The 27452-nt window shown below is 46.4% G+C and overlaps 1 protein-coding gene across 5 annotated transcripts in view; it reads right to left on the reverse strand.

Annotated features, from left to right (window-relative positions):
- The window catches only part of GAB2 (GRB2 associated binding protein 2), a 186749-nt gene that overhangs the window by 19772 nt on the left and 139525 nt on the right, over positions 1-27452 (reverse strand). For all 5 annotated transcript variants that reach the window (XM_084842482.1, XM_084842487.1, XM_084842486.1 and 2 more), the window contains 2 exons: positions 5573-5813; positions 999-1585 (listed from right to left, as the gene is read on the reverse strand). In XM_084842482.1, coding sequence (XP_084698608.1) covers positions 999-1585; positions 5573-5813 — 828 coding nt within the window. The remainder of the gene's footprint in view (positions 1-998; positions 1586-5572; positions 5814-27452) is intronic.

Genomic DNA, 27452 nt, shown 5'->3' on the forward strand with positions numbered 1-27452 from the left:
ATGATTCCATGAACAAAATTTGCCGAGGATCATTTTTTAGAGGAAATTTGTTCCAGCTCTATTCTGTGCAAAGGTGCTACTAAAATATGAATTGTTTCCGTGTGATGATGAAGTAAAGATGTTGCCTTCCATGCATACTGCCCTAAATAGTCACCTATAGGTTTATGACTAACTTGCATTCTATTGATTTCACTGAGTCTAAGCATGACTAAGGGTACAATCCTATACAGGTTTAGACAGAAAAAAAGTCATACAACTTCCAGCATTTCCCGGCCAGCATGGCTGACCGGGGAATGTTGGGAGTTGTAGGACTGTTTTCTGTCTAAACCGGCATAGAAATGTGTCTTAAGTCTGGATTCAACCCATAATCATAACCCATGATTCAAGTTATCATAATCATCATAACTTAATCATAACATAACCATAATCATAAGTTATCACCAAATCATGATTGAAGTTATCATCATAATTGTAACACATGATTCAAGTTATTTAACCCATAAACACAACCCATGATTAAGTCTGGATTCAACCCATAATCATCAGTGGTGTAGCAGTAAATGTTTAAGTGCAGGTGCTCATCATGACTGTCCCATAGCCACCCTCCAGGAGAATCCAAAAACGCAGGTAGCTGTGTTGATCCGTATCAACAAACTGGTTCTAGCACGTTTTCACCTCCACCAGGAGCAGGTATTTTGTACAGCTTGTGGGCCTTAATTGTCCATTCAAGGCCACACCATCCCAAAAGGCTTTGCATTACAACACGGATAGCTCACAACAATATACTGTTGCTGGGAACATCCACGTTCCCCAGCTACTGTGAAGACTGCAGCTGAGCTCAATGGGAGCAGGGAATTCTGAGGGGTGGAGGTGGCAGACGATGTCAGCATTCCTGCTAATCAAAAAGTGCTGTTGCTGCATCCCTGGGAGCCCTGGCTCCACCACACCGCTGACAGTCATCCAATGCCAACCACCCCATCTTAAGAACCCCTGTTTACCTCGGTGCAACCGGCAGTTCTCCACAGCCGGTAGTGTGTTCCTTCTGGGAATGGTAGCAGCAACCGGGCCCACGCCTAGGCCTTCCCCGTCCAGCATACGCTGTGGAGGACTGCCCCACCGTGACTCTGCCTGCCCTGGTTTAGGAGGCCTAGGAGGAGGAGTAGCAGGAGTTTCGCCAGAGGCCACCGCCAGGGCATTGTGGTTCTTGTCCAGGGTGAATGTCCTTGGGATCTGATAAATCGACAAAGGGGTGCCAGGGATGTCGTAGGAGTCTGTGGAAAGTTCTCCAAAGTCCTTGCAAAGGGTATTGTTGGGCGTCTTAAAGGTGTAGACCTCCTCGCTGTCCGTCTCAGAGCCCGTGAGGCTCGCTTTCGTGTGGGCGTAGCATCCGAAGCTCCTCGGGAGGTCGTAGGCACTGTCCCTGAGCTCCGAGTTGTGCCGGCTGGGTTTGGGCAAGCTGTAGAAGCCGTGGACTTGTCCCCCCATCCCATTGACACAGTGCCCGTTGCCCTGAGAGAGTTTCTGAACAGATGGGTCGCTTCTCATGAAAAAAGAAGATCTCGTGGCTTGAGAGAAACTAGCGCTCCTAAAATGAAAGAGGCGGGAAGAGAAGGATGAGGCAGAAATAACTCCATCCATTGGACCCTGGATAAATATGTGGACATAAGACACCACAGACTTGAGCTGGTTTATCTGTCTTCCAGGGAACCTGAAAAATGGAGCTCAATGAGGGGGAGTCTGTAACAAATCAGCGCCGTAGCCAGCTACAATTCCCATGATACTCCGAGGAAGGCCAAAACAGTTAATCTGGTATAAAATGTAAATGGCTTATAGTGCACATAGGCCCTCAGCAACCTCTCAGTCCCAAACTCTGGGACTGTGAAATACCCAGGAATTTAACTACAACCAGTGAGGGTACAACAAGGCGAATAAAGAGACTTCAGGGATAAAACTGGACTGTGTGATGCAATCTTACAGATGGGCCTGAGCCTCATACAGACTATTTTGGGCCTGCACACATTGGGAGATAAAATCTGCACCATCAGTGGCTGCTGCCGTAGGTGGTCAGGAAGGGGAATGGCCCCGCGTGGCTGTCTCTACCCCTGCGCGGTTTGCAGTGCTCTCTTTTCCTGGATTCCCCCCACATCCTCCTGCAGCATCAGCCTGCTTCTCGTTTGGGCCACCAGCCAGAATGAGCAACAATGAAGACCACTACTGTGGAATATCCACCTTGGAGAGCTCCTTTAGAGTTCTGACTGGCTCTGACTGAAACCTGGAGTGGATTCACCGCCCCACTGACACTGGAGCCACCAGCCTCCACTTCCTCTTATCCTATATTTATATATGAACCCAGCTCCTACTGACAGTTGCCCTGGGACAAGGGGAGCAGAAGGGAATCACACTCTGGCTTCTGCCATCAGCCAGGCGATCGAGGGCCACGGGGAGGCTGCACCCCCTGTTTCCCAGGAAGAACATCAAGTCAATGAGGAGACCAACCTGGCCTCTCCATCGGACAGACAAGGAGCAGCTGCAGGGAGCTCGCTTCCCCCTCCTTACCAGAAAGAACACTCAGCTCCTTGTGCAGCCCTGGGCCTACAGAAAGAAGGGGAAAGAATGCTCTGGCCCTATCCGTCGGCCAAACAGCTCTCAATTGCTATTCAAGCAAGAACCACCAGCAAGGGAAGAACAGCCTGGCCCGAAGTGCATGTGCTTGTAGCTCATCCCCTTGTTCTGACCATGAAAAACTGATCTCCCCCTTTTCCTTTTTCCTCCACTCCCCTTCCTTTTTGCGTCTTTGTCTTTTTAGTTTGCGAGCCTGATGACAGGGCCTCTCTCTTTTTTATTTTTAATGGACATGAACCGCTTTGGGAGACAATAATTATCTTAAAAGCACAATAAAAATACAGCAAATAAATAAAATACATAGATAGATAGACAGTGAGATGTAGACGTAGCTCTCATCCAAACGGCAAAAGCGACAGGCTCTCGAAAGGTCCCAACCAGCTGGATCTCAGGGCAGTTTGTTTTATTTATAACCTTTCATTAATTCCATCTGAAGCAAAGCATATTTTTTAATTATTAATGAAAGACATATGTAGGAGTGAAATTCTCTTAAACTCAGGAAATCCTTTGGGTTCATGAGAATCCAGCTGTGATTCCAGCATGCCGTCATCTTCCTTTGCTTCACGCTCTTGGTCCCTCCCCGCCTGTCACCCACGGTCCTTTGGGCCACTTCCCAGCTGGAAGGTCTATGGTGAGAGAACCCTGTCTTCCATCTTCCAGAGCAGATCACCACTATGTATTGCTATGATCTGATGAGAAGGCAAAACTGACATGTTTGAGTGAGACTTCCTGACAAGCTCATTTCCAATTTTCCCAGCATGTATTGAACATAAAATGTTCTTCCTCTGGGGAACCTTGAAGCAAGTATAATCATACTAAATGCATTCACACAGAATATGGCCCTTCCATATTAATTCATATTAAAGTTATGGCAATATAGTATACACTAGGACCATATCAAAAGGTCAATTTCTATTCCAGAGTGCTATTTCTAACAGTAGGTAGCCAGATGCCTCCAGGAAGTCCATTAACATTGTTTGAACTGGTATGTCGTACACAGGCATTCTGCCTCTGAATATGGTGGTTCCATTTAGCTATCACCCCCTCCATTAGCAAACTCAGGTGGTGAGGGCCAAAAGAAATGGAGCCAAAATGGGGTCGCTCAAGCTGCAGCAGGGGAAGTGAAGAGATGGGAAACGGGGCCGCTCTATCAGCTCTGCTGAGAGACCAGCTCCTTTTGGCTCCTCCCCTCCTTGAATTGTTTCCATCCCAACTGGACTCATAAGAACATTACATCTTTAAGAACTGGTACCTGAGTTTGCATCTTTCCCGCCTCCCTCTCCATCCCCCTTTTTCCCCTTTGCCATGAACCACACAGCTCAGATGGCAGATCAGGGACTGACGGGTCATGGCGAGTCATCCACCACCTGCAGGGCAACCTGTCATTACTGCTGCAGGACCATCAACAAGATTGTACCCCCCTGCTGCCGCCGCCACTGCCTACTAACCTACCATCCATGGAGCGGTCAGCAGGGCTGCCTTAGGCCTCTCTGGACTATTCATGCCTCGCTCTGAGGAAGGTGTCCTTCCTCAGAGCAAGGTATTGCGGGTGAGGTGGTCGTGACTAAAAGTTTAAGTAGTAGTTGCTACCATTACGGCAAGACTGCAGCACAGGCACTCTCCAGGGCCATCTTGCCCACAATGCCTCACTCTGAGGATGGACACCTTCCTCAGAGCATGGCATTGTGGGGCATGATGGGCCCGGAAAGCCTGAGGTTGCTTGTGCTGTTGCTACTAACTCAACAGCAGTCGTTTTAAAGGGGGATGCCAGGATGGGGGCACAGAGAAGCAGCAGCTGGCACTGGTGGTTTATCTCAGGCGTTGCAATATCTTGTGCCGCCCTTCTCCAGCCAGTAATGTGCACGTGGTTCTAGCTGGTGGACCTGGGAGATCTCAAGAAATGTAACAGGGATACTTCAGCTGTACTATCCTTCTCCATAAAAAGGTGGCACTATCCTATTGTTACCCCAAGATTGCTCAGCCTTTTTGTGGAGAAACTGGAAAAGAAAGACATGTGTTGAACAGCGGCAGCAGCAATTGCCTCTCACTGTTTGTGCTCAGGGAGCACGCGGAGTTCTCTGCTTGGGTCTAGCAAAAGCGGTGGAGGAGGAAGCTCTCCCACGCAACAGCGATATTTGTATTTTCTCTGCCTCTCTGAGCTGAGCGTATCTACGCCATAGACACGTCACCATTGTGAACTACCTGGACATCTTTGTGCGGAGAGTTAGTAGATAAATGTTTGAAATAAATAAATTAGGCTTGGACTGGTTTGCTAGTCATTCCCCAAGGGCAATCCTGGGGAATGCTAATTCTGTGAGGAGGACTAAGGACCTCGATCAGAACTCTCAGCGTCTTCACCAAACTACAGTTTCCAAGACTGCAGGACAGTGGAGGAGATGACAGTTAAACCATTATAAAACAGTCATAGGTATCCAGTATAGATAGAGCCAGTTGCATTTCCTTCACAATGTTTTGCAGGCAGCTAGTAAATATTTAATCCCCTTACATTTGTAGAAAGCACTTTTATCTATCCCATATTGGGGGTCAGATAGGGTATACCTTTTTTAAATATAACAAACCAGATGTTCTTTTGAGCCTGTTTTTAATCTATATTTTTCTTCTGCGAGCTGATCTGAGAACTTTTTGTTACAGGTTGGCAAATAAATGAAATAAAACAAGCAAATAAATAAGTAATCGGCTCCCAGGGCTGCCAACCTTTCAGGAAACGAAGAGCTTTCCTCACCCACCCTGCTGTAAGTCTATTTAATTTTTTCCTCTTCCCTCCCCATCCCTTTTTCCTTTTGTGTCATGTCTTTTTGAGATTATAAGCCTGAGGACAGGGACTGTCTTGTTTACTGATTGATTGTAAGCTGCTCTGGGAGTCCCCCCCCCCTTTTGCTTAGGAGTGGGATAAAAATACTTTAATTAAAAATACATAAAAAAATGATACCTGATGTTCTCCGATTTCTTGCTCATGCACTGGTGCAGGAAGAGATAGTCTTGCGGGGCACTGGCAGAAAGGGTGGTCCGGATATGATTAGAGGGTGAGTCAAAAGTGAAGAGGGTGGGTTGGCTCGAGTGTGATGGAGCTGATGTCTTCCGTTCTCGCAGCAGCCGCTGATTGGAGCCGCTGAGCTCGGCCGGGGATGAGCGCGGACCATGACTTACACCAGGAATGTTTCTTAAAGAATCTGCACAGGGAGAGTAATAGAGTTGTTATGATCATTATATTATTATTCTTACTACTAGTAGTAATATTTTATTATTATATATTCATTATTATTATTAGTAGCAGCAGCAGTATTTTATTACTATTAGTGCAATATTTTTATGATATTTTCTGAAGATACAGTATAACCTATACAAAATACATCTTGCAGGTGTTTGTATCCTTGTCAAGTACATAAAAAGAGCCCTGCTGGAGGTCAATCTAGTCCAGTACCTGTTAACTCACAGTGGCCAACTAGAGGCCTCTGTGAAGACCACTCTGTGAAGACTTCCCCAGCTTTTTGCTCCCCCCCCCCCAATCATGCAGTTGGTCCTTCAGGTAGGCTTCTCCACAGCTGCCAATTGACAGACACCATTTTCATTTCCCAGAATCCCCTCTCTGTGTGAACCAAGGACACTAGTAGCTGCCAAGAACAACATCCAAAGAGGATTGTCACTGCAAGAGTGAAACACAGGCAGCAAAAATATGAAAGAGTGGGAGCAGTTTTACCCACAACCCCACGTAAATTAAAAACAAAGTGCGGCCTTGTCAGTGTCCCCCTTATGACCTGGACCCCCTGAGCAACTCCTTATGGATCTCTTGCCTCCTTAAGAGTCCCACCTTCCTTCTTTTACCTTCCCCTTTCCAATGACGTGGGGTTTAGGCTGTAGGCGTAGGGTGATTGACACTCTAGACAGAGGGTTTAACCACAACGGTTTACTAGTAAATTAAAACAAGCAAATCACAACTAAAGGTATTCGCACAACAGAGCTTAGTGTTACAAACGGCCTTAAAAGAAAGTAAAAGTTGCAAAACACAAGTTCCTTTACCCTAGCTGTCCTTAGACTCCTGTAGGCTACTCCTTCCTGCTCTGGTCTCCGGACTCTGTTCTCACTATCTCTCTCACTTTCTTTATATGCCCTCCTCCCCCAAACCGAAAGTACCGTTTCAACCCTGAAGAAATGAAACTTAACTGGGGAACTGAAACAGAAACTTAACCAGAGAAATAAAACTACTCTTCTCGGGGTTACCCCCTCCCACCAGAAAGTCCAGGCCTCTACGCCTGACCCTTTCCCCCCTTTGCCTCTGTAGGCCTCAAACCGTCACAGGCCTACTGTGAGCTTTTCTTCCTTCTGTCACAGTGCAGGCCAGGGGAGGGCAACTTACAGCCCTCCAGATGTTTTGGCCTACAATTCCCATCAGTCTTACCCAGCATGGCCAATGGGGAGGGATCATGGGAGTTGTAGGTCAAAACATTTGAAGGGCCACAGGTTACCCATCTCTGGGGTAGGCAGTGAGGGTGGCTAACGCTTGTCTTTGGCTGCGTGGCAACAATTAGTCCCCACCACCCACCCCTGACATGCGGGCAAGCAATAAGCAGCAGTAGAAGGCGCAGCCGCTGTCTTCGTCACCCAGGGAAGGGTGTGTGTGCCGTTGTTCCTTCTTCCATGACCTTCTTTGTCTGTGAGGCAGTCGGGATACAAGGCGCAGGTCTGTAGCCAGCCTAAAAGGAGCGCCAAAAATGTAGGTGGGGCAGTTCATTTGGTTTGCAGGCCTTTTAAAGACAAATTGTAAACTGTGTTTTAATGACGGGACAAACAGGGCCAACCCAAGGTATTTTGCTGCCTGAGGTGAAGGACAAAATGGCACCCCTCCCCATTCCATGTACAGAAGCTGGTAGCACTGGCAGTTGAATCTTACTTCAACACTGGTGACAGGACATCTTCCACAATACTTGAGGGAAGCAGGTTAGCTTAGGGGGCACATGATGCGCACACACCCCCATCCTCCAACGCTTGACACCCCTCCCCCGGGCACCTGCCACCTCACCCTGCTTGATGGTAGGGCCGGCCCTGAGAATGAAAGTTGAAATCACCGTTCAAGACAAAAATCTGATGTCAGTCCAGCTATTGCACTGCCTTCTGTAGCTATCTCCTATTGCACGCTTATGTGGGCTCAAAGAACTTTACTGGTAAAGAACCAGTGTGGTGTAGTGGCAAGAGTGTTGGGCTGGGAGCTGGGAGATCTGGGTTCTAGTCCCCACTCGGCCATGGAAGCTCACTGGGTGACTTTGGGCCAGTCACACACTCTCAGCCCAACCTACCTCACAGGATTGTTGTTGTGAGGATAAAATGGAGAGGAGGAGGATAATGTAAGCCACCTTGGGTTCCTTGCAAGAGGAAAAAAGGTGGGATATAAATGCAATAATAATAATAATAATAAAATAATAACCCATCTTCTTGCAATCAGATATGTAATTAAAACAGTCAATGAACAGTACAGATTTTAATCGACTAGTCAATTGATCGATAAAATCTGTATAAATCTGCATGTGAACCAAAAATAATTTTGAAGGAGGGAAAAGTCATTCTTTTTTGTTTTTACTTGGCACACAAGGAAGGCGCTAGGGATGGGAGAGAAATCCTCCACGGACCCCAGTGAGGCTGGATTCAAAAGAATCCGGCCCCCCGAGCTCCGTGGAGGATCGGAAGACTTACCTCCGCCTCCAGGAGGAATCCTCGCTGGCCGGATCCTCCCTGCCAGCCGGCTCTGGAGTGCCAGCGATACGGCCTCCATTGCCGTATTGCTGGCTGGGCAGATTGACTGTGGACGCAATTGGCGGCCACTACGCCATTTGTGTCCACAGTCAATCTGCCCAGCAAGGCTGAGCCAGCGATTTGGCAAACAATGGCGGCCGTAACGCTGGTGCTCCGGAGCTGGCCGGCAGCTCCGTGGAATCGCTGTGGAGCAGAGCCGGCCTGTTAGGACTCCGGGGGGAGGGACGGATCGCCTCCCCGCCCCCTGCGGGCACCCCCCTGGACCAGGAGGTAAGCTTTCTGCCCATCCCTAGAAGGTGCCATCTTAGGAAAGGCACTCCCAATGTGTGGAGGGGTGAAGGATGTAGAGGTGCCTTTCTGAGATAACACCTGCCACTTGTGCTACGGACTTCCATTAAAAATAATTAAATAGACAATTTTGCTGCCCAGTTAATCTGGAATAGCTTGATAATCGATCAAAAGGTTGCTAGTGAATTTGTCCAACCCATTAATTGACTTAAGGCTAGAATCCTATGCACGCTTACTTAAGTCACCTAACAAATTCAGGGCAGAGACAGGATTCAAACTGGAATCTTCCAGATTCTTAGCTTAGGCCTGGTCTACACATGCAGCAGAATGAGATAGATGGTGGAATAGACTGTGTCACACCCATGAGTGCAGCTGTGGGATTCTAAAGAGAATAGGGAAGACCCACAGATCAGTTAGATATGAGCTCACTAATATTCCTCATGAATATGCAGTGGAGGTGAAGAATAGATTTAAGGGACTAGATTTAGTAGATAGGGTCCCGGAAGAACTATGGACAGAAGTTTGCAACATTGTTCAGGAGGCAGCAACAAAAAACGCCCCAAAGAAAAAGAAAACCAAGAAGGCAAGATGGCTGTCTGCTGAAACACTGGAAGTAGCCCAAGAAAAAAGGAAAGCAAAAGGCAACAGTGATAGGGGGAGATATGCCCAATTAAATGCAAAATTCCAGAGGTTAGCCAGAAGAGATAAGGAATTATTTTTAAACAAGCAATGCGCGGAAGCGGAAGAAGAGAATAGAATAGGAAGGACAAGAGACCTCTTCCAGAAAATTAGAAAAATCGGAGGTAAATTCCAGGCAAAAATGGGTATGATCCAAAACAAAGATGGCAAGGACCTAACAGAAGCAGAAGAGAGCAAGAAAAGGTGGCAAGAATATACGGAAGATCTGTATAGGAAGGATAATAATATCGGGGATAGATTTGACGGTGTGGTCAGTGAGCTAGAGCCAGACATCCTGAAGAGTGAGGTTGAATGGGCCTTAAGAAGCATTGCTAATAACAAGGCAGCAGGAGATGATGGTATCCCAGCTGAACTGTTTAAAATCTTGCAAGATGATGCTGTCAAGGTGATGCATGCCATATGCCAGCAAATCTGGAAAACACAAGAATGGCCAACAGATTGGAAAAGATCAACTTATATCCCCATATCAAAAAAGGGAAGCACCAAAGTATGTTCAAACTATTGAACAGTGGCACTTATTTCACATGTCAGTAAGGTAATGCTCAAGATCTTGCAAGGTAGACTCCAGCAATTCATGAAACGAGAATTGCCAGATGTACAAGCTGGGTTTAGAAAAGGCAGAGGAACTAGAGACCAAATTGCCAATATCCGCTGGATAATGGAGAAAGCCAGGGAGTTTCAGAAAAACATCTATTTCTGTTTTATTGACTATTCTAAAGCCTTTGACTGTGTGGATCATCACAAATTGTGGCAAGTTCTTGGTGGTATGGGGATACCAAGTCATCTTGTCTGCCTCCTGAGGAATCTGTATAACGACCAAGTAGCAACGGTAAGAACAGACCATGGAACAACGGGCTGGTTTAAGATTGGGAAAGGAGTATGGCAGGGCTGCATACTCTCACCCTACCTATTCAACCTGTACGCAGAACACATCATGCGACGTGCTGGTCTTGATGAAGCCAAGGCTGGAGTTAAAATCGCTGGAAGAAACATTAACTATCTCCGACATGCAGATGATACCACTTTGATGGCTGAAAGCGAGGAGGAGCTGAGGAACCTCATGACGAAGGTGAAAGAAGAAAATGCAAAAGCTGGGTTGCAGTTAAACCTAAAAAAACCCAAGATTATGGCAACCAGCTTGATTGATAACTGGCAAATAGAGGGAGAAAACGTGGAGGCAGTGACAGACTTTGTCTTTCTAGGCTCAAAGATTACTGCAGATGCTGACTGCAGCCAGGAAATCAGAAGACGTTTACTTCTTGGGAGGAGAGCAATGACAAATCTTGATAAAATAGTGAAGAGCAGAGACATCACACTGACAACAAAGGTCCACATAGTTAAATTAATGGTATTCCCCGTAGTAACCTATGGTTGCGAGAGCTGGACCATAAGGAAGGCTGAGTAAAGGAAGATAGATGCCTTTGAACTGTGGTGCTGGAGGAAAATTCTGAGAGTGCCTTGGACTGCAAGAAGATCAAACCAGTCCATACTCCAGGAAATAAAGCCAGACCGCTCACTTGAGGGAATGATCTTAAAGGCAAAACTGAAGTACTCTGGCCACATCATGAGAAGACAGGATACCCTGGAGAAGATGCTGATGCTAGGGAAAGTGGAAGGCAAAAGGAAGAGGGGCCGACCAAGGGCAAGATGGATGGATGATATTCTGGAGGTGACGGACTTGACCTTGGGGGAGCTGGGGGTGGCGACAGCCGACAGGAAGCTCTGGTGTGGGCTGGTCCATGAAGTCACGAAGAGTCGGAAGCGACTGACTGAATAAACAACAACAACAACCTCTCTGGAAAATGCACCCTGCAGATAGTAAGCTAGCACACCAGAGAGAACATATTGGCATACTTTCTCACTGATGTGCTTTATTTATTTATTTACACATTTATTTATACATAAATACATTCTTAGGGGGTGTTTCCACCAGTGATTTACTCCAAGCCGGCTGCATGTTGAGGTCATTAGGGATACATGATGTTGTGGCCATCCAGCAGCCACCCCGGAGTTTATCAGGGAAAAAACGGATTTCCTGAGACTGCTTAAAGTCCCATTCTTTTCCTTAAGTTGGGTTCTCCCTGGTATAGTTGCTGTGTGCCCCAACCCACATTTACCTTGGGTATGCTAGCCCTGCCCAGGGGTGTGCCTTTCACCGCGACCTCAGTCAAGGGGCATTTCCTCCCAATGCGATCAATGAGGTTTGCCTTTGAATGTCCACATCAGAATTTACAGAGATTCCCCCTCAACTGAAATGGCACATGTTAAAGCCCAATTCCTTAAGTGCAATTAAGCGTGATCTCGAGGCTCTGATTCATTGCCTTAGGACTTCACAGCTTCGTTATAGATATCCTGCGTGTTACAATGGGGGCTGGTTTCTGTCTTTGTGTTTACTGCTGTCTTTCCCACAACAAACCCATTACTGTCTCCTCAGAAGTAACTGCCACTGTGGTCAATGAGGTCCTGTGGGTTAAAATGGGGGCTGGTTTCCATCTTTGTGTTCTCCCCCCACCTTTCCTGGCACAAACATATGTATGTCTACTTGGAAGTAACTCCCATTGTGCCTAATGAGGCTTGCTCCTGAAGTGCAGGTGCATCTGGGATTTCAAGGGAAAGGAGCAAGGGGGGGGGAGCCTCTCTTACTGGTTGAGCAGCCCCTGCCAGTCAGATGATGTTCACTCCAACCCCCACCCCACCAGGAAGTATGTTCTGTGAAGTGGTTTTTACTGGTGTGGAGAATCTGCTTGTGGAACCCGCTCACAGCAAAGCAGATTCCTTTTTTAATAAAATCCGGTACTCCTCCATTAGGTTCTCCTTCCGTTGTTGTGGAAACATGGCCTTAGAATCAGGGAAAACTGTTTAAAGAAATATTGGGCAGCATTCAAAAATGGTTTCCGCTACTGCAAGTAGTGCAGTCCAGAACTCTTTAAAAAAGGATCAGGTAGCAAGATACAAGAAAGACTGTCAGGGAGTTGGTGTCAGTAACATCAAGCAGTTCTGGTTTAGACAGTCAAATCTCCCCGTGTCCTCTGCATGAGGCGATTCATCAACCATCTATACCAGCCTTCCCCGATTTGGTGCCCTCCAGACGTTGTGGACTTCAACTCCCATCAGCCCCAGCCAGCATGGCCAGTGGTCAGGAATCTTGGGAGTTGTAGTCCAAAACATCTGGAAGGCATCAGGTTGGAGAAGGCTATTCTATACTGTGCCAAGATATAAAAATTGACTTGTCTATTGTGTTTCCTGCACACCGCAAGTTTCTATTAAGATAGAAAAAGGGACATTAATATGTGGGTCTGACTAAGCGTACCGCTGATCAATATCCAACATTACCTTTAACGATGCCAATGAGAGATTAAGGAGAAACATTCTCTCATTGGATTGCTCATTACAGGGATAGATTACAGACAGGGGCCTCAAGTTCCATGCTTTGGGGGAAAGAGAGAGGGAGAGAGCCACTTAGCAGCACACGATGCTCTCAGAATGTAAGCAGCCACTTATGCTTATATGCTGCAATGTTCAAATTTTTGCGAACACATGTGGGTATGTGAGCTGGGGCTTGTGCAAAGTTTGGAATTTAGTGATTATGGAAGAAAAGTGGTTTATTGTTGAAAAAAAGTGAGTCCTGAGAATGACAGGCAGTCTCCCAGCCCATGTCACTTTGGCTTTCATTTATTTATGACATTATTACCATTCAAAACAGTAATTCTCATCCCCCCTCTCTTGGCTTATTTGCATGCTTGGATTCTTTGGGTTGGAAGGATTCCTTGGACAACTTCAGCTACAGATGTGGGCCGAGAGAGAGAGGGGGGGCACTTTATGGATGGCTTCTTTCACAGCTGAATTTATTCAGAAAACTGAGTATCGCAATGTTTTCCTAAGACTGCAATCCCAGTTACCTGGGAATAAGCTCCATTGAACTCAGCAGGACTTACTTCTGAGTAAACATTCACAGGCTCAGGCTGTAACAGTTCTATTTCATGTAGGGATGTATCAACCCAATGAAATATGTTTTAAAGTTAGATAATTATCTGGCACAATGTTTAAGCCCTTGTAGCTACGGAGTGACAAAATGGTTAAATTTACCTTTGAAACAAACTGAATATAACCTCTGTAGTGCTACAGAGCAGTGGCAAACTGGCAGTTCCCCCATTTTTAGGGAGTGCCCCACGGGCTCTGTTGCGCCCCACAGAGCAAAAATGGACCCAGGACCAACCGCAGTTGGCCACTCCTGGTTTAAGAGAATGCAGGGTAGAGGGAGAAAAATTAGTGACCTCTCTGCTCTTATCTGTACAGCAAGCAGTCCATGCTTGCTTGGACTGCTGGAGTTGTAGGCAAAAACAACTGCCCACCTCTGGATTGCCTCATTCTGTTTGTTTGTTTGTTTGTTTCTTGGTCACACAAGAAAGTGACCAAATGTCAGGTACTGGATTTTAAATAAAGAGATACCAAACCAGCTATTTGACTCAACGGGGCTGGAAAAGATCTGAATCCTTTGAATAAAAAGACACATACCAGATAAACAAGCCAAGTAGGGGGGATCCAGAGTGTAATATGGGTGCTGGAGAAGAAGACTGATGAAAAGTGGTTTGCATGATAGGGGCTCCACTATTGTAATTTTTAAATGAAATAATATGTGCATAACAGGAACAAAGAACAATGTCAGCTCAAGAAACAGTTCATCACTCAACGCTTGCCTCTTATAGTAAAGATCTAAAAGGACATGGCGCGCGCGTGTGTATGTGAGGACGGCAGAGACTGCGGGGAGGGCACCCTCTCTGCAATCTCCAGTAAAAGCAGGCTGCTTGGCCCAAGGGAGTCCATTCAATTGACACTGGCATTGATTTTCAGAAATATATTCCCATTATACTTCCCACAGCGACCCGGCCACTAAGAGCATTAGTGGTTGAAGTGGATTGAGAACTCACTTGTCACCGCCAGAGTTTCAAGAGACAAAACCCAGGCAACAGAGGTGAGGGGCGGAGTGGTGCATGAATGTTGGAAAGCTTGTATTTCAACGTGTGTGTGTGTGTGTGTGTGTGTGTGTGAGAGAGAGAGAGAGAGAGAGAAATACATTAGAAAATGGAATGGTCATCCTCTGTGGAGGAAATGTGGCCGATGTGCTTTATTTTCAACCCCTGCGGCCAACTGTATTTTTTCTATATTTTGATTGCTGATTGTATTCTTTACCGGGGCTTCTGGTGTTTTATATGTATGCTCGGATGTTATTTTTACAGTGTCGTTTTTATTGTTTAGGCCGGCAACTGCCTTGAGGGCTCCTGGTAGGCAGAAAGGCAGGGAGGGGCAAGATTTGCATAACATCTGCATTTCTTAATTTACATGTATAAATGCAAATTTAGAAATAATTATTATAATTTAATTAGAAATACAATTTCACAGTGGGGAAGACAGTGATCAGATGACTGGTGTGCCTGCCTGTTCAGTCTCATCTCCAGGTGTTTGCTGTGGATGGGGAATTTCGGGGGCCCTGCTTTCCCTTCCCAGGGTACTTTAACTTTAACTGCACTTGGACTAGACCACCCTTCAAATAGAAGATGCCTTCAAATAGAGAACTGTCCTCTGAAAAAGAGGACACACAGCCACCCCAGGCAGGGCTGGCGACAGGCTTGAGTGGGCCCTTGACTTACTGTCATCAATGGGCCCCTACCATGAGCTCCCTGCTGCCGCTGCTCTGCCCACTATTGCCACCAGCTGCCTCCCCCAGGTCCCCCAGGCAGCAGTACAAGTGCCAGCCAGTCACTCCCCAACCCCCAGACATTTATTTTTATTTTATTTTATTTATATCCCATCTTTCCTCAGCAAATAGTACTTAGGTGACTGATGACACTCAAGACAAAATGAAATGCAAAAGAGAAAACACAAAAGAAAATCAGTTAAAAACATGTCAGTAAAAAGAAATAAACAGCACCCACCGGTTAAAACCCACTTCGGCAAAGAAATCAACAGAGGGAGCAATCCTATGTCCCCTAGACAGTGTCTAGGATTGTTCAGTTTCAGGGCTCCAAGCTTGGAACCCAGAAACCGCGCTCCCCACACCCTCCCATGTCCTCTTGTGGCCGGTGAAAGGGGGCAGTCCTGGGGAGGAGACAGCGGAAGCTGTGTTACGCAGTTTCCTATGTGCTGTGCAGTCCCGCCCCCCGCCCATTCAGAAGCTCCCTGGCTAGACAGGCAAGGACTGCCTCCGTCCTCCCTCCATTGGATAATTGTCAGCCTCTGAGTTCGGAGGCTGCCGACTATCTCCATAGGATTGTGCCCTTAGAGAGCAATCCTATATCCCCTAGACAGTGTCTGAGGTGTCATAGGATGCTATCTGAGGGCCCTTATGGCAGCTGGCAACAGCAGGGGCCCCCATGGCAACAGTGGTGGCAGGAGGGTAACTGGCAGTGCTAGCTGGCCCTGCTGGGGCACATGGGTCCTGGCACCTGCCCGAGTATGTCAGGTTCTGAAGTCAAGCGTGTTCTCTCTGTCTGCTAAAAATAAAAATTGTGTGATATAATTGGTATCACATATGCTCCCACTGTCTCTGTTTGCCAGGATTGGCCCCTGTTTTCTGGTACCTTTTATTTGACCCTCCTATGAGTGCAGATATATAACAGCTTCTAATATGACACAATCCAGAAGTAAGAAAGAAGAAAAGTTCACAGTCACACAATGAGGATGCTACTTGGGAGATTTCTTTTGTTGCTCTTAACACTGGGGAACATTCCTTCCCACACCGGTACTTAAAAGGAGGAAAGAAAAAGGATCCAGTGGGGTATTAAGAGATTCTCCTGACATGGGGCAAATCAAGTCCAGGGATTATCTGTGATCAGTATTCACACACCTCTCTCTCTAATGTGGGAAAGAAATCCTATCTGTTATAAAGAGCCAAGGCTCAATAAGTGCTTTGTTCCACCTTCTCTGAATGGAAGAGAGTTCAGAGAATGCAAGATGAGAAGGGAACTCAAGGCGTTGCCAGGGTTGAGGGGGGACCTGGAAAAGTAACGCTCTACCCCCCCATCTTGGGTGCACCCTGATTTCTCTGCCCCTCGCTCTTTTCAACCCCCCATGGGTTCTCTCTCTCGCTCGAGGCCAGATTAAGACATGGGCAGTTAACTGGGCTGCAGCCCAGCGATCACCATCTCAGGGGGCCCACCTGCATTTTAGACCCACTTCCAAAATATCCCAAATGTGGCAATCCATGCAACACAGTATTTTGTTTCTGCATTGTCTTCTTATGTGCTCCCCTTCTCTGCATTTAACTGCTCAAGCGCACAAAAAACATGAGAGAGAGAGAGAGTCCACACTTTCTACTCAGGGCGTCTCCACACCAAGCTTTTTATCCCACAACTTTACCGGGCCTTCTGCTTCCGGATTCTTTGTGAGTTTAAGATTGGCTCCTTCACATGGACTTCCTCTTCCCCCCCACAGGGACTGCCTTTATCTCCAAGTCCTTTATGTTTCATTATACAGCCACCAGATGGCGCTGCTGTTACAGCATAACTCCCTCTTTACACTGACAAATTCAAGTCACTGTTTTATTAGTTCATTATTTCTGTTTCAAATAAAGCTGCAGAAATTATCTGAAAACACGGGAGAGGCCCTGGAGGGTGACAATGTCATGTAAAGGACCCGCAAACGTCCTTGAAGAACCAATCTTGATCACAGGTAAAAGCCCCATATAGAAAAGCCCTCTGAGCCTACTGAGCTGGGTGGTATTCCACTCTTTCTTTCTTTCTTTCATTTATATCCCGCATTTTCTCCACCTAAGGAACCCAAGGCAGCGTACACAATTCTCCTCCTCCCCATTTTATCCTCACAACAACAACCCTGTGAGGCAGGTTGGGCTGAGAGTCTGTGATTGGCCCAGAGTCACCCAGTGAGCTTCCATGGCCAAGTAGGGACTAGAACTGGATCTCCTGACTCCCAGTCCAACACTCTAGCCACTACACCACTACATTTAAAACAGACAATCGCTTTAAAACAGGGGTGCACAACATTCTGGGCCTGAGGGGTGCACAACCTTCTGGGCTGCACATGATGCTTTTTCGGGGGCCATGTGTGGCGCGTGTGCACACACACGTGCAAAAACACACACACCAGCAATCCCAATACAGATCTGGGAAGAGTGATCTGTATCAGGAACTCTGGAGGAGAGAATGGAGGGTACAGCCAGCAGGGATATCAGCCAGGGGGAATTTGGCAGCGGGAAGCATCAGAGCACCCTTGGGGAACTCCAGTAAAGTCCTTGAGGGGGGCACAAACTGTGCTCCCTGTTTTAAAATAAAATCTGTCTTTGATTAAAAAACAACAATGTTGAGCCACCTATACACAGACATGCAGGCTCCCACTAGGGGTTGGGCACACTTACATTTCATGTTTGTGAGTTCAGAGTTCGGGCCAGATTAGGAGGTCCACTAGTACTACAGCCTGCTAGCCCAGGGCCTGTCATGACCTTGATCATGATAGGCAGGGGGAGAAGAGTGTGTCTGCATTTAGCTCTGGTACTGGTGTAGACTAGGAAACTGACATTTTTAAACTTCATTTTTAATCTTTTTCAAAATGTGTTTTCCTCCACTCCCCTGAGAGATCCTTGCGTGGGGCATATAACCTTACTGCACATATAGCATTTTTTACACCGTGTTCTCTCTGCTTATCTCAGTAAAGTAACCATTCTCCTTTAGAAATCACCATTGAGCATATATATATATATATATATATATATGCCTTGCCTTGGCCATCTGATGGGACCTAAACGTTTTCACCATTAACTCGAGGTGCCACTACCACATTGATGCAATTCACCTTTCCCTCCAACGTCTGGTTATATTGCTCTGTTCTTACACACAGAGCTAAAACTGGTTTCCTCTACTATGCATGATAATCTTTTCTACCAGGAGCATTCCTTCTTGGATAAGGGCAGAATTTGCAAAAGAAAGGGCTGTTTGGGGGAAGATAGGCTTGGCTGAACAACGCTATTGCTTGCAGAGAGCCAAGCTACATGATCAGCAGAGTTGGCTCTTTCGGGACTTTATTACAGACTCCAGACAGAGGATGGCATGTTTGAATGCACTCTGCTATCAAAAATAAACTGTTTGCACATATCAAACAAGAACGTAAAGTAGAAGATCTCTTCCTGACATGCCAGCTTTCCATGCACCAGGGGTTATGATGTGTGGAAGCACTCAAATGAACCGACACCCCCGCCCCCCAATAAGCACACATTGAATCTGAAGTGGTACAGTCCAGCAATACCCATTTTGATTTTGCTGATCCGGAGTCTGGCTACATCTGGTAGCTACCGTCTTCTCTAAGAAGCACATCCTGCAGAGTAGGTTTTAGTCTCCTCTGATACCGTGTTGCTGATTTGGTACATTTGTTGTTGTTCAGTCGTTCAGTCGTGTCCGACTCTTCGTGACCCCATGGACCATAGCACGCCAGGCCTTCCTGTCCTGCGCGCTCTCCCGGAGCGTGCTCAAGTTCATATTCATTGCATCGGTGATGCTATCTAGCCATCTCATCCTCTGCCGTCCCCTTCTCCTTTTGCCTTCAGTCTTTAAGTCCCTGCAAATCACTCTGCATCTGTGTGGAGTCCGAACCAATCTTGTGATACTTCAGCCAACAAAACTGATTGTCATTAGAATGGTGGCAAACAAAAGGAAATGATTTCTTCACACTGTGCCTAGTCACCTTACTAAATTAACAGCCACTAGGTGGGGTGATTGCCATTAGCAGATACACCTTTTCAAAAAGATGAGCCAATTTCAAGGAGGATCCGTCTGTCAGCAGCTATGTGTGACACTCGGTGGCTAAAGAGTGGACTCTCTATCTCCAGAAGCAGCATGCTTTTGGGTACAAGCAACAAAAAACGGCTTTCTGTACCATGCTCCCCCCGGCAAATCTGCTTGGCTACTAGTGGAGACAAAAATGGATCTTTAATCTAATCCAGCAAGGGAAATATTAACTTCTTAAGTTGGGTTACCCACCAGGTAAGGTGTCCACATGCCCTACTTTAGAGATGACAGCCCTCTATTTGAAGGGCTGTTCTCAGTCCAAGTCCAGTTAAAGATAAAGAACCATAAGAAGGATGAGCAGGCAGGGGCCTTAAAGTTGCCCATCAACAGTCACCACCTTGACAGCAGTAGACTGAGTAGGCACACAGGTCTTCCCCACTCTGGTGAGATATATTGTGTTTCTATTTTTATCATAGTAATTATTTCCCAATGTGCCGGCCCTACCATTAGGCAGAGTGAGGCAGCAGTGGTAGCCCCCCAGTCATTCTCCTCTCTTGGAGAACATTCTGTCCTGCGCCCCCTATTAGCCTGCTGCCTTCAGGTGTGATGCAGGACACTGCTCTGATGGTTGCCAGTGTTGAAGTAAGAGTCAACCTTTAGAAGGGAGAATTAAGAAATTTTGTAATATTTGAGTGTATTTACAAATATACAGGGCGAGCATAGGTGGACAAACGTAGCATAAATGCTCCAATGAAGCACATTTCTTTGTACCACTTAAGATCTCCAGCGAGAGACAACTTTGCATCCCCAGATGGCGTTAGCTTACAAACCCCAACAATTCAACTCAGCCCCTCTTCCTGTGCTTTTTCTTTGACTCTGTAGTCTGTTTCCTTTGTTCCCTTAAACACACACACACAGAGTGAGAGAAACAGACATACATTACATCATCCTTATAGAAGAACCAGCTATTGAGAGCAATCAGCCAGCAACCTTCTTAAGAAATGGAATGTATAGGCAGAGCTCTAACCAACTTTAAGCGATTCTTCTGGCCCTATGAACCCTCTCCTCTCCAAGCCCTGCCTCCCAACTTACAACAATATGATGCGACATCTTTGTGCAGTGTCTTTCCCTGATGACAAGCCAATGATGTTATGCACAGGAGGGAAATGCACAGTGTAAGAACAGCAGCTTCATTATATATTGCCATCAATATGCATGATGTGTTACAAAGTACAAGAGGACAGACTGCTGCCCCAAGGAGCTTACAATCTAAAATTCAATAGAGGGGAGGCAAAAGGGGAAAGAGAGTGCAATTGAGGTATGCTAAAACTGGGCGGGGGGGGGGAATAGGCATTTATTTCAGTTACACATACTTGGGTTTAGCTACAGTGGTATACAGAGGACAGAAAGTACCATGTGTTATATTAAACACTGCCAGGACGAGGCCAGAAAGCGGCAGAGCAGAGGCAGCTTGGCTCTGTGGTAACATTTAGTTGTACCCTGAGGTTAAAAGGTGGAAGTGTGTGAATGGACTCAGAAGGACAGAGTTTTGAGGGAATAAAAGAGAAATGGCTTGACAGAAGCCGGGATGCTGTTCTAGGAATAAGTAAGCAGTAGCATTCTGAAGGAGCATGGCCTTTAAGAAGAATCAAAGGACACCCAGACTAGGGTCACCAAACTCACTTGACATTTAATCTGCATGCTGTGCTTTATGTCTGCATATATTTATATGCATGCTATCAGCGTGCCATTTGTACAAAGGTTGTTCCGCATCTGTGAATATTTTCCACAGTTTTAATCACACGATGTTAACATGAATAAATGCCTAGAGAAACTGCACAATGTACTGAACTTCAGCTTTGGTGCAGATGTTTTGTTGCTGAGAGATGGCGGCATACTTTTATCTCTTTAGCTGTAAGGGGATACAAACATCCAACTGCCTGCTGGCTGGGAATTATGGGAGTTGTAGTCCAACACATCTGGAGGGCACCAGGTTAGGCAAGGCTGGAAGTAGGTTCAACTTTCAGAACCTTATACTAATATTATATTAAATCATTCCCTTACTCCTACATTCTTTGCAGAGGGCCTCCATTTTTCTTCCTTTCTTTCATTTTCTTTTCCTCCCTCCCTCCCTCCCTCTTTCCTTCTCTGTTTTTTCCCTCATCCTTTCTGTCCTTTTGTCTCGCTATTGTAACAATTTCCAGAGGGATAGCCATGTTAGTCTATAAGTAAGAGCCTTACTCTTTGTTTTTCTCTAGCTATTCATTCTCATTTCCCTTCCCCCTTTCCTGTTCTTTTTCTTTCTGCCCTTTCCTAAGAAAAAGTTCAGGAGGGGGAAGTGTGTGGACTTGGGGTGGGAAGTGGTGAGAGTTGTCCCACCTGCTTATGCAGTGGGGTAAAAAGCAAAGCAAAGAGCTTAGAATACACCTAGCACTGAGGAGCCCCAGACAAACTTTCAAAGAACCCCCAGGGTTCCCTGGAATACAGACTGAAAAGCCGCTCTGCTCAAGACCTGCTGTTGGCATCATCCTGTAATTTCTCTTTAGGGTGTGTGTTGGCAAGGGAGCACTCGTGGAGAGAGGGAGGAGAAAAACCAGCAGTGCAGATAAAACAATGTTAGGTCCAGAAGTGACGGCAATCTTGTAAGAGCTATTTAAGAGAGAGATTGAGAGAAAGAGAGAGAGAAAGAGAGAGGGGGAAAAATATATAAGCCTTTTTCCAAAGAAGCAAAAGGTACACGGGAACCAGAGAATCAGAGCCACAAAAGAGAAGCTAAGAGGAGTGTCAGGGAAGAGGGAAAAGGGCCAAGTCAGATCACCCTGACCTCAAAGCATTATATATCTTGGTTATTTTAACTGCAATCAATTATTTGAAGGGCAGGGGTGGGGAGGGAAAGCAGAGGGAGTGTTGTACATAAAGGCAAAGCTATACATCTCTTTCTGCCTGGCCTTGTCTTAACCTTGTCTACATTTTTATGCCATTCCCAAGAGATCCTCTTCCAAATGCTAATTGCTTTTCTGCTAATCTCATGTTGTTGGTTTTTCAAACAAATTCTTAAAAACCACATAAACAGCCAGTAGATTCGGATGCATTGCCTTAAAGTTTATGAAGGAGATTTAGGACCACAATAGCTAGGAAACCCTGGCTAACTACCCTTCTGCAGTGGGGTTAAGGGCCCAGGGTGGCTTACCGTGTTGTGTGGTGGGATCTCCGTTGTTACGAATGGGTGCTCCACGCAAAAACAGAGCGACCATAAAGATGGCACCCTGAAGCATCTGCTGCTTCTGGCGATGCTCTAGGCAGTGCAGCCAGATTCTATGGTTGCCATCACATAGTGACAAATGGAGCAGCTGGCACATACCATTTCCCAACATGATGGCCACTGGGATAACTGGTGGTGGGAGGACGACGTGGTAACTATGGAGTGGAGATGGGTAAGTAAACCACGGCGCGCTGCGCAATTCCTGGTTGTGTGACAGGTACGTGCATCGTGGTTAACCTTACCACCCTTCCCCCTTTTGAGTCTGAGCAGGGCCAACGACAAGCCAGAGTTTAACAAACCACACCATTGTCTAGCATTAGATGTTAACTAGGCTTAGCAGTTGTGTGTGTGTGTTTTAACTGGAATTAGCAGGCACACAGTGGCTCAGTCAGCATTGGGACCACAGTGGGAGGTTAAACCTTTCTTGCCACACTGCAGCTCTGACAAAAGTCATACATCCCCCCTGCACCAAGCTGCTATTTGGTTTGGGAGGGAAGCTCTCATTGGCTCCACATGTAGCATGGCCCAGGGACACCGCCAAGGGGCTTCTTAATCCCTTCCCACCTGTGCGAACCAGTGCAAGAGGTGAACCATGGCAAAATGTTCCCATTGTTCACCTCAGATGCTCAGTCCCCTTTGCCAGTGTCTCCCTTTCACAGTTTCACACAGGAGTGAGCAGCTGAGGTCATAACAAAGGGGAGCGGTAGAAAGTGGGTTGGAAGAAGAAATTTGGTAATGAAATGGAAAATTCGCTACAGACAGCACACCTACAAGTAAAGTCTGGCTGAAGAGTCTTGGGAATTTGCACATCGGAACAAATTAACAATTTACGAGGAGCTGGATGGGTAAAGAAAACTGCTCAAGAAATTTGGGAATCATTAATTAGGTTTTAGAAGAGAACACACACACACATAAATAATATATATATATGTGTGTGTGTGTGTGTGTGTATATATATATATGTATATATATAATATTTTGAAACACACACACACACACACAATGCTCAACGGTGTGCAATAGAGATATTATTACTTTTTTATTGTTAGGACGTGTACTTTTTGCAAAACAAAGAAGTTCTGTCTGTATCTGATTTGTGATGGGTCGTGCACACATGCAAATCTCCACTTGATGCTACAATAATCATCCCGTGTCATGGTCCCAGTACAAATCCACCTTGCCCAAGTTAGTATAAACGGTGGTGGGGAAAACTCAGGTTCACACTCTTAGAGAGCAATCCTATGACCCCTAGACAGCATCTGGGGGGCCACAGGATAGTTCGGATTCCTGGATCCAAGGTTGGAGACAGTGCCCCAACCTTGGACCCAAGAGTCTGACCTCCCTGTCCCCTCCCCCTTCCAGCTGGCATGGAGAGAACCCGGCTGGCTGCCTCTCCCAAGGTCGCCAAGGTGACCTCAGAAAGGAGGGAAAGGGGGCGGTTCTATGGGCAAGGAGGGGAGGGGACTCGGGAGGCTGGCTTATGAAGAATCCCCTGACATCCCCAACCTCCTTCCCTCCTGCTTCGATGCACCCCAGCTAGAGAGGGAAAAAAAGCCCGTTCAGCAAAAATGCAGAGCGGGAAGTGTGCAGAGGCGAAGCTCACCTCCATGCTCCTCCTGCTCTGCATAGGACGCCCATCGGCCTCCAAGTTTAGAGGCTGACAGGCATCCCGATAGGATTGTACCCTTAGACTTGTAAATAACAGCTTGTAAGGGTGGACTGGGGTTGGGCACAGGGGTGAAGGATTACAGCAACCTTCCCCAACCCAGTACCCTCCAGATGTGATGATGATGGTAGTTATAGCCCCCCCCCCCAAGCTGCAAGCTTGATGCAAACCACGGGATTGAAAGCTCCAAAGACAGAGCTCCCACATCAAGAAGGTTTCCATGAGCTGACTGGACTGAAGAAAATGGAATAACCAGGGGGATGGGCAAGGGTATCCCGGTGCTTAATCAAAGACAACAATGCTCTTAGCTTGATGGCAGAGCACATAGCCGGGGAGCTGCTGTGATTAAATGCCTCATTCTAGCAAGGACTTTCCTCCACTTTAATTAATACCACTGCTAGCTATTTGTCTTGCAATAGATTGGAGGAAAACACTTCTCTGACTCGGGTGATCTTTGAGAAAAGGGCAAGGAAATATTTCAGTTACTTTTTTTTGCAAGTGCCACCAGTGTAAGATTGGTTTTCTTACGATGGTACGCCTTGTGACAGGAGCCAACAACCACCCTGTGCCAAAAAATGCATAAAGCGGCAGAAACAGGATTTAGCATTCCAAAGGGTGCCATCCTATGCATGTTTAGACAGAAAAAAGTCTTACAACTCCCAGCATTCCCTAGCCAGCATTTTTCTGCATAAACATACGTAGGATAGCATCCTAAAGCACTTTTTAGTATACAAAGCACCTTACAGTTTAGTCATTTATCACTCAGCTCAGGGGTATCCAAACTATCTGTCTTGAGGGAATGCTTTCCACAACTTCTCTGACTGCTATGGACACCTTGTGTTTCTGACATGGAAGCCCTGTGTGTAGCCAAGGAATGTTTAGGAGGTACACTCAATGGACGTGGGGCACTGGCCAGACTTACTGAGTGTCACCACTGATGCACGTGAACGAGGGAAGATTGGTAGTGCTGAGCAAGCTGTCTTTCCGGGAATTGTCTGCCATTACTCTTCTTTGCACTGACATATCCCACGAGGGCTGGCCCTATCATTAGGCACAGTGAGGCGGTTGCCTCAGGTGGCAGATGCAGGGAGGTGGCAGCAAGGTGCTGGAGGAGGGAGCTGTGAGCCATTCAGTGTGCCCTGTGCCGCCTAAGCTAGCTTGCTGCCTTTAGGTGTGGTGCAGGATGCTGACCCATTGCCAGTGTTGAAGAAAGAACCAGCTTTCAATTCAGTCGGCTTTTGCACCTCAGGCAGCAAGATGTCTTGGGCTGTCGCTGAACCCCACTAAAATCCGAGAAACACCCACCTTTCCCCAGAACACAATTTGAAAACCATTGCCTTGGCTCGAGAACTGTGTGTGAAGTAGGTTGGCATGAGACAAACAAGACTATCCAATGAGCTTCATGGGTTTAGCAGAAAGTAGAACGTGGAGGCCAACATAATATCTATCCAGCACTAAGCATGAGCATTTACCACTGGGGCGGCCAGATGCAAAAGAGGATGGGGCACCTGCACCTTTATTGGTTGTGTAGTAGCAGAACTTTCACCGTACAATTGCGCTCATTTCACATGCCAGCAAGGTTATGCTCAAAATCCTACAAGCTAGGCTTCAGCAGCATGTGAACCGAGAACTACAGGAAGTACAAGCTGGGTTTCGAAGAGGCAGAGAAACTAGAGATCAAATCGCCAACATTCGCTGGATCATGGAGAAAGCAAGAGAATTCCAGAAAAACGTCTATTTCTGCTTCATTGACTACACTAAAGCCTTTTATTGTGTGGATCACAACAAACTCTGACAAATTCTGAAAGAGATGGGGGTACCAGACCACCTTACCTGTCTCCTGAGAAACCTCAATGAGGGTCAAGAAGCAACAGTAAGAACCGGACATGGAACAACCGATTGGTTCAAAATTGGGAAAGGAGTATGACAAGGCTGTATATTGTCACCCTGCTTATTTAACTTATATGCAGAGTACATCAGGAGAAATGCTGGGTTGGATGAATCACAGGTCGGAATTAAGATTGCCGGGGGAATTATCAACAACCTCAGATACGCAGATGATACCACCCTAATGGCAGAAAGTGAAGAGGATCTAAAGAGCCTCTTGTTGAGGGTGAAAGTAGAGAGTGCAAAAGCTGGTTTGAAACTCAACATTAAAAAAACTAAGATCATGGCATCTGGCCCCATCACTTCCTGGCATATAGAAGGGGAAGAAATGGAAGCACTGACAGATTTTACTTTCTTGGGCTCCAAGATCACCACAGACGGTGACTGTAGCCATGAAATTAAAAGATGCTTGCTCCTTGGGAGGAAAGCTATGGCAAACCTAGGCAGCATAGTAAGAAGCAGAGACATCACCTTGCCGACAAAGGTCCGTCTAATCAAAGCTATGGTTTTCCCAGTAGTAACGTATGGCTGTGAGAGCTGGACTATAAAGAAGGCTGAGCGCTGAAAAATTGATGCCTTCGAACTGTGGTGCTGGAGAAGACTCTTATGAGTCCCCTGGACTGCAAGGAGGTCAAATCAGTCAATCCTCAAGGAAATCAACCCTGACTGTTCATTGGAAGGACAGATACTGAAGTTGAAGCTCAAATATTTTGGCCACCTAATGCGAAGAGAAAACTCACTGGAAAAGACCCTGATGCAGGGAAAGATTGAAGGCAAAAGGAGAAGGGGACGGCAGAGGATGAGATGGCTAGACAGCATCACCGATGCAATGAATATGAACTTGAGCACACACCGGGAGAGAGTGGAGGACAGGAAGGCCTGGTGTGCTATGGTCCATGGGGTCACAAGGAGTCGGACACGACTTAACAACTGAACAACAAGCAGAACTTTCAGCAGGTGCAGCTTGCATGACAACTACTGCTGCTGAAATTCCCTCTTCAACACAACTATTAAAGGTGCAGAAGCATTGTCCACTTTTGCATCTGCCCCCCTCCCATTTACCACACACATGACCATTTACCACAGGGTGGCCATTTGTAAAGGGGAGAGATCATAGTTCAGTGGCAGAGCACATGGCTTACCTCCAAGATGGTCCTGTGTTCAATCTCTATCATCTCTAGTTAACAAGAAACCTGAGAAAGATCTCTCTGCTTCAGACCTTGGAAATCCTCTGCCAGTCTGAGGAAACCGTTCCGGGGTAGATGGACTGATGGCATGCGGTGCAGGAAATGGGTTACCACATGAGGGAGCTGGAGCAACGCATTTAGTATTGACAGATGAGATTCAGGAGGGGAAACTAAAAATCTGCTATGTACTTGGTCTTCAAAGGGCCTATATGACTTTGATATGGTTAAAAGCAACCAAGCAATTTCAATTTTCAGGATGGATTTTAATGCCTTTTTAGTAATCACTAGAATAAACTTGCTCTTATTCACTTATCTTCTAAAGGCAGTAAAGTCTTCCTTGT

This window comes from Heloderma suspectum, chromosome 3, assembly GCF_057233095.1.
Source record: "Heloderma suspectum isolate Gila_16-S chromosome 3, 16-S_ref, whole genome shotgun sequence".
Classification (NCBI taxonomy): Eukaryota; Metazoa; Chordata; class Lepidosauria; order Squamata; family Helodermatidae; genus Heloderma; species Heloderma suspectum.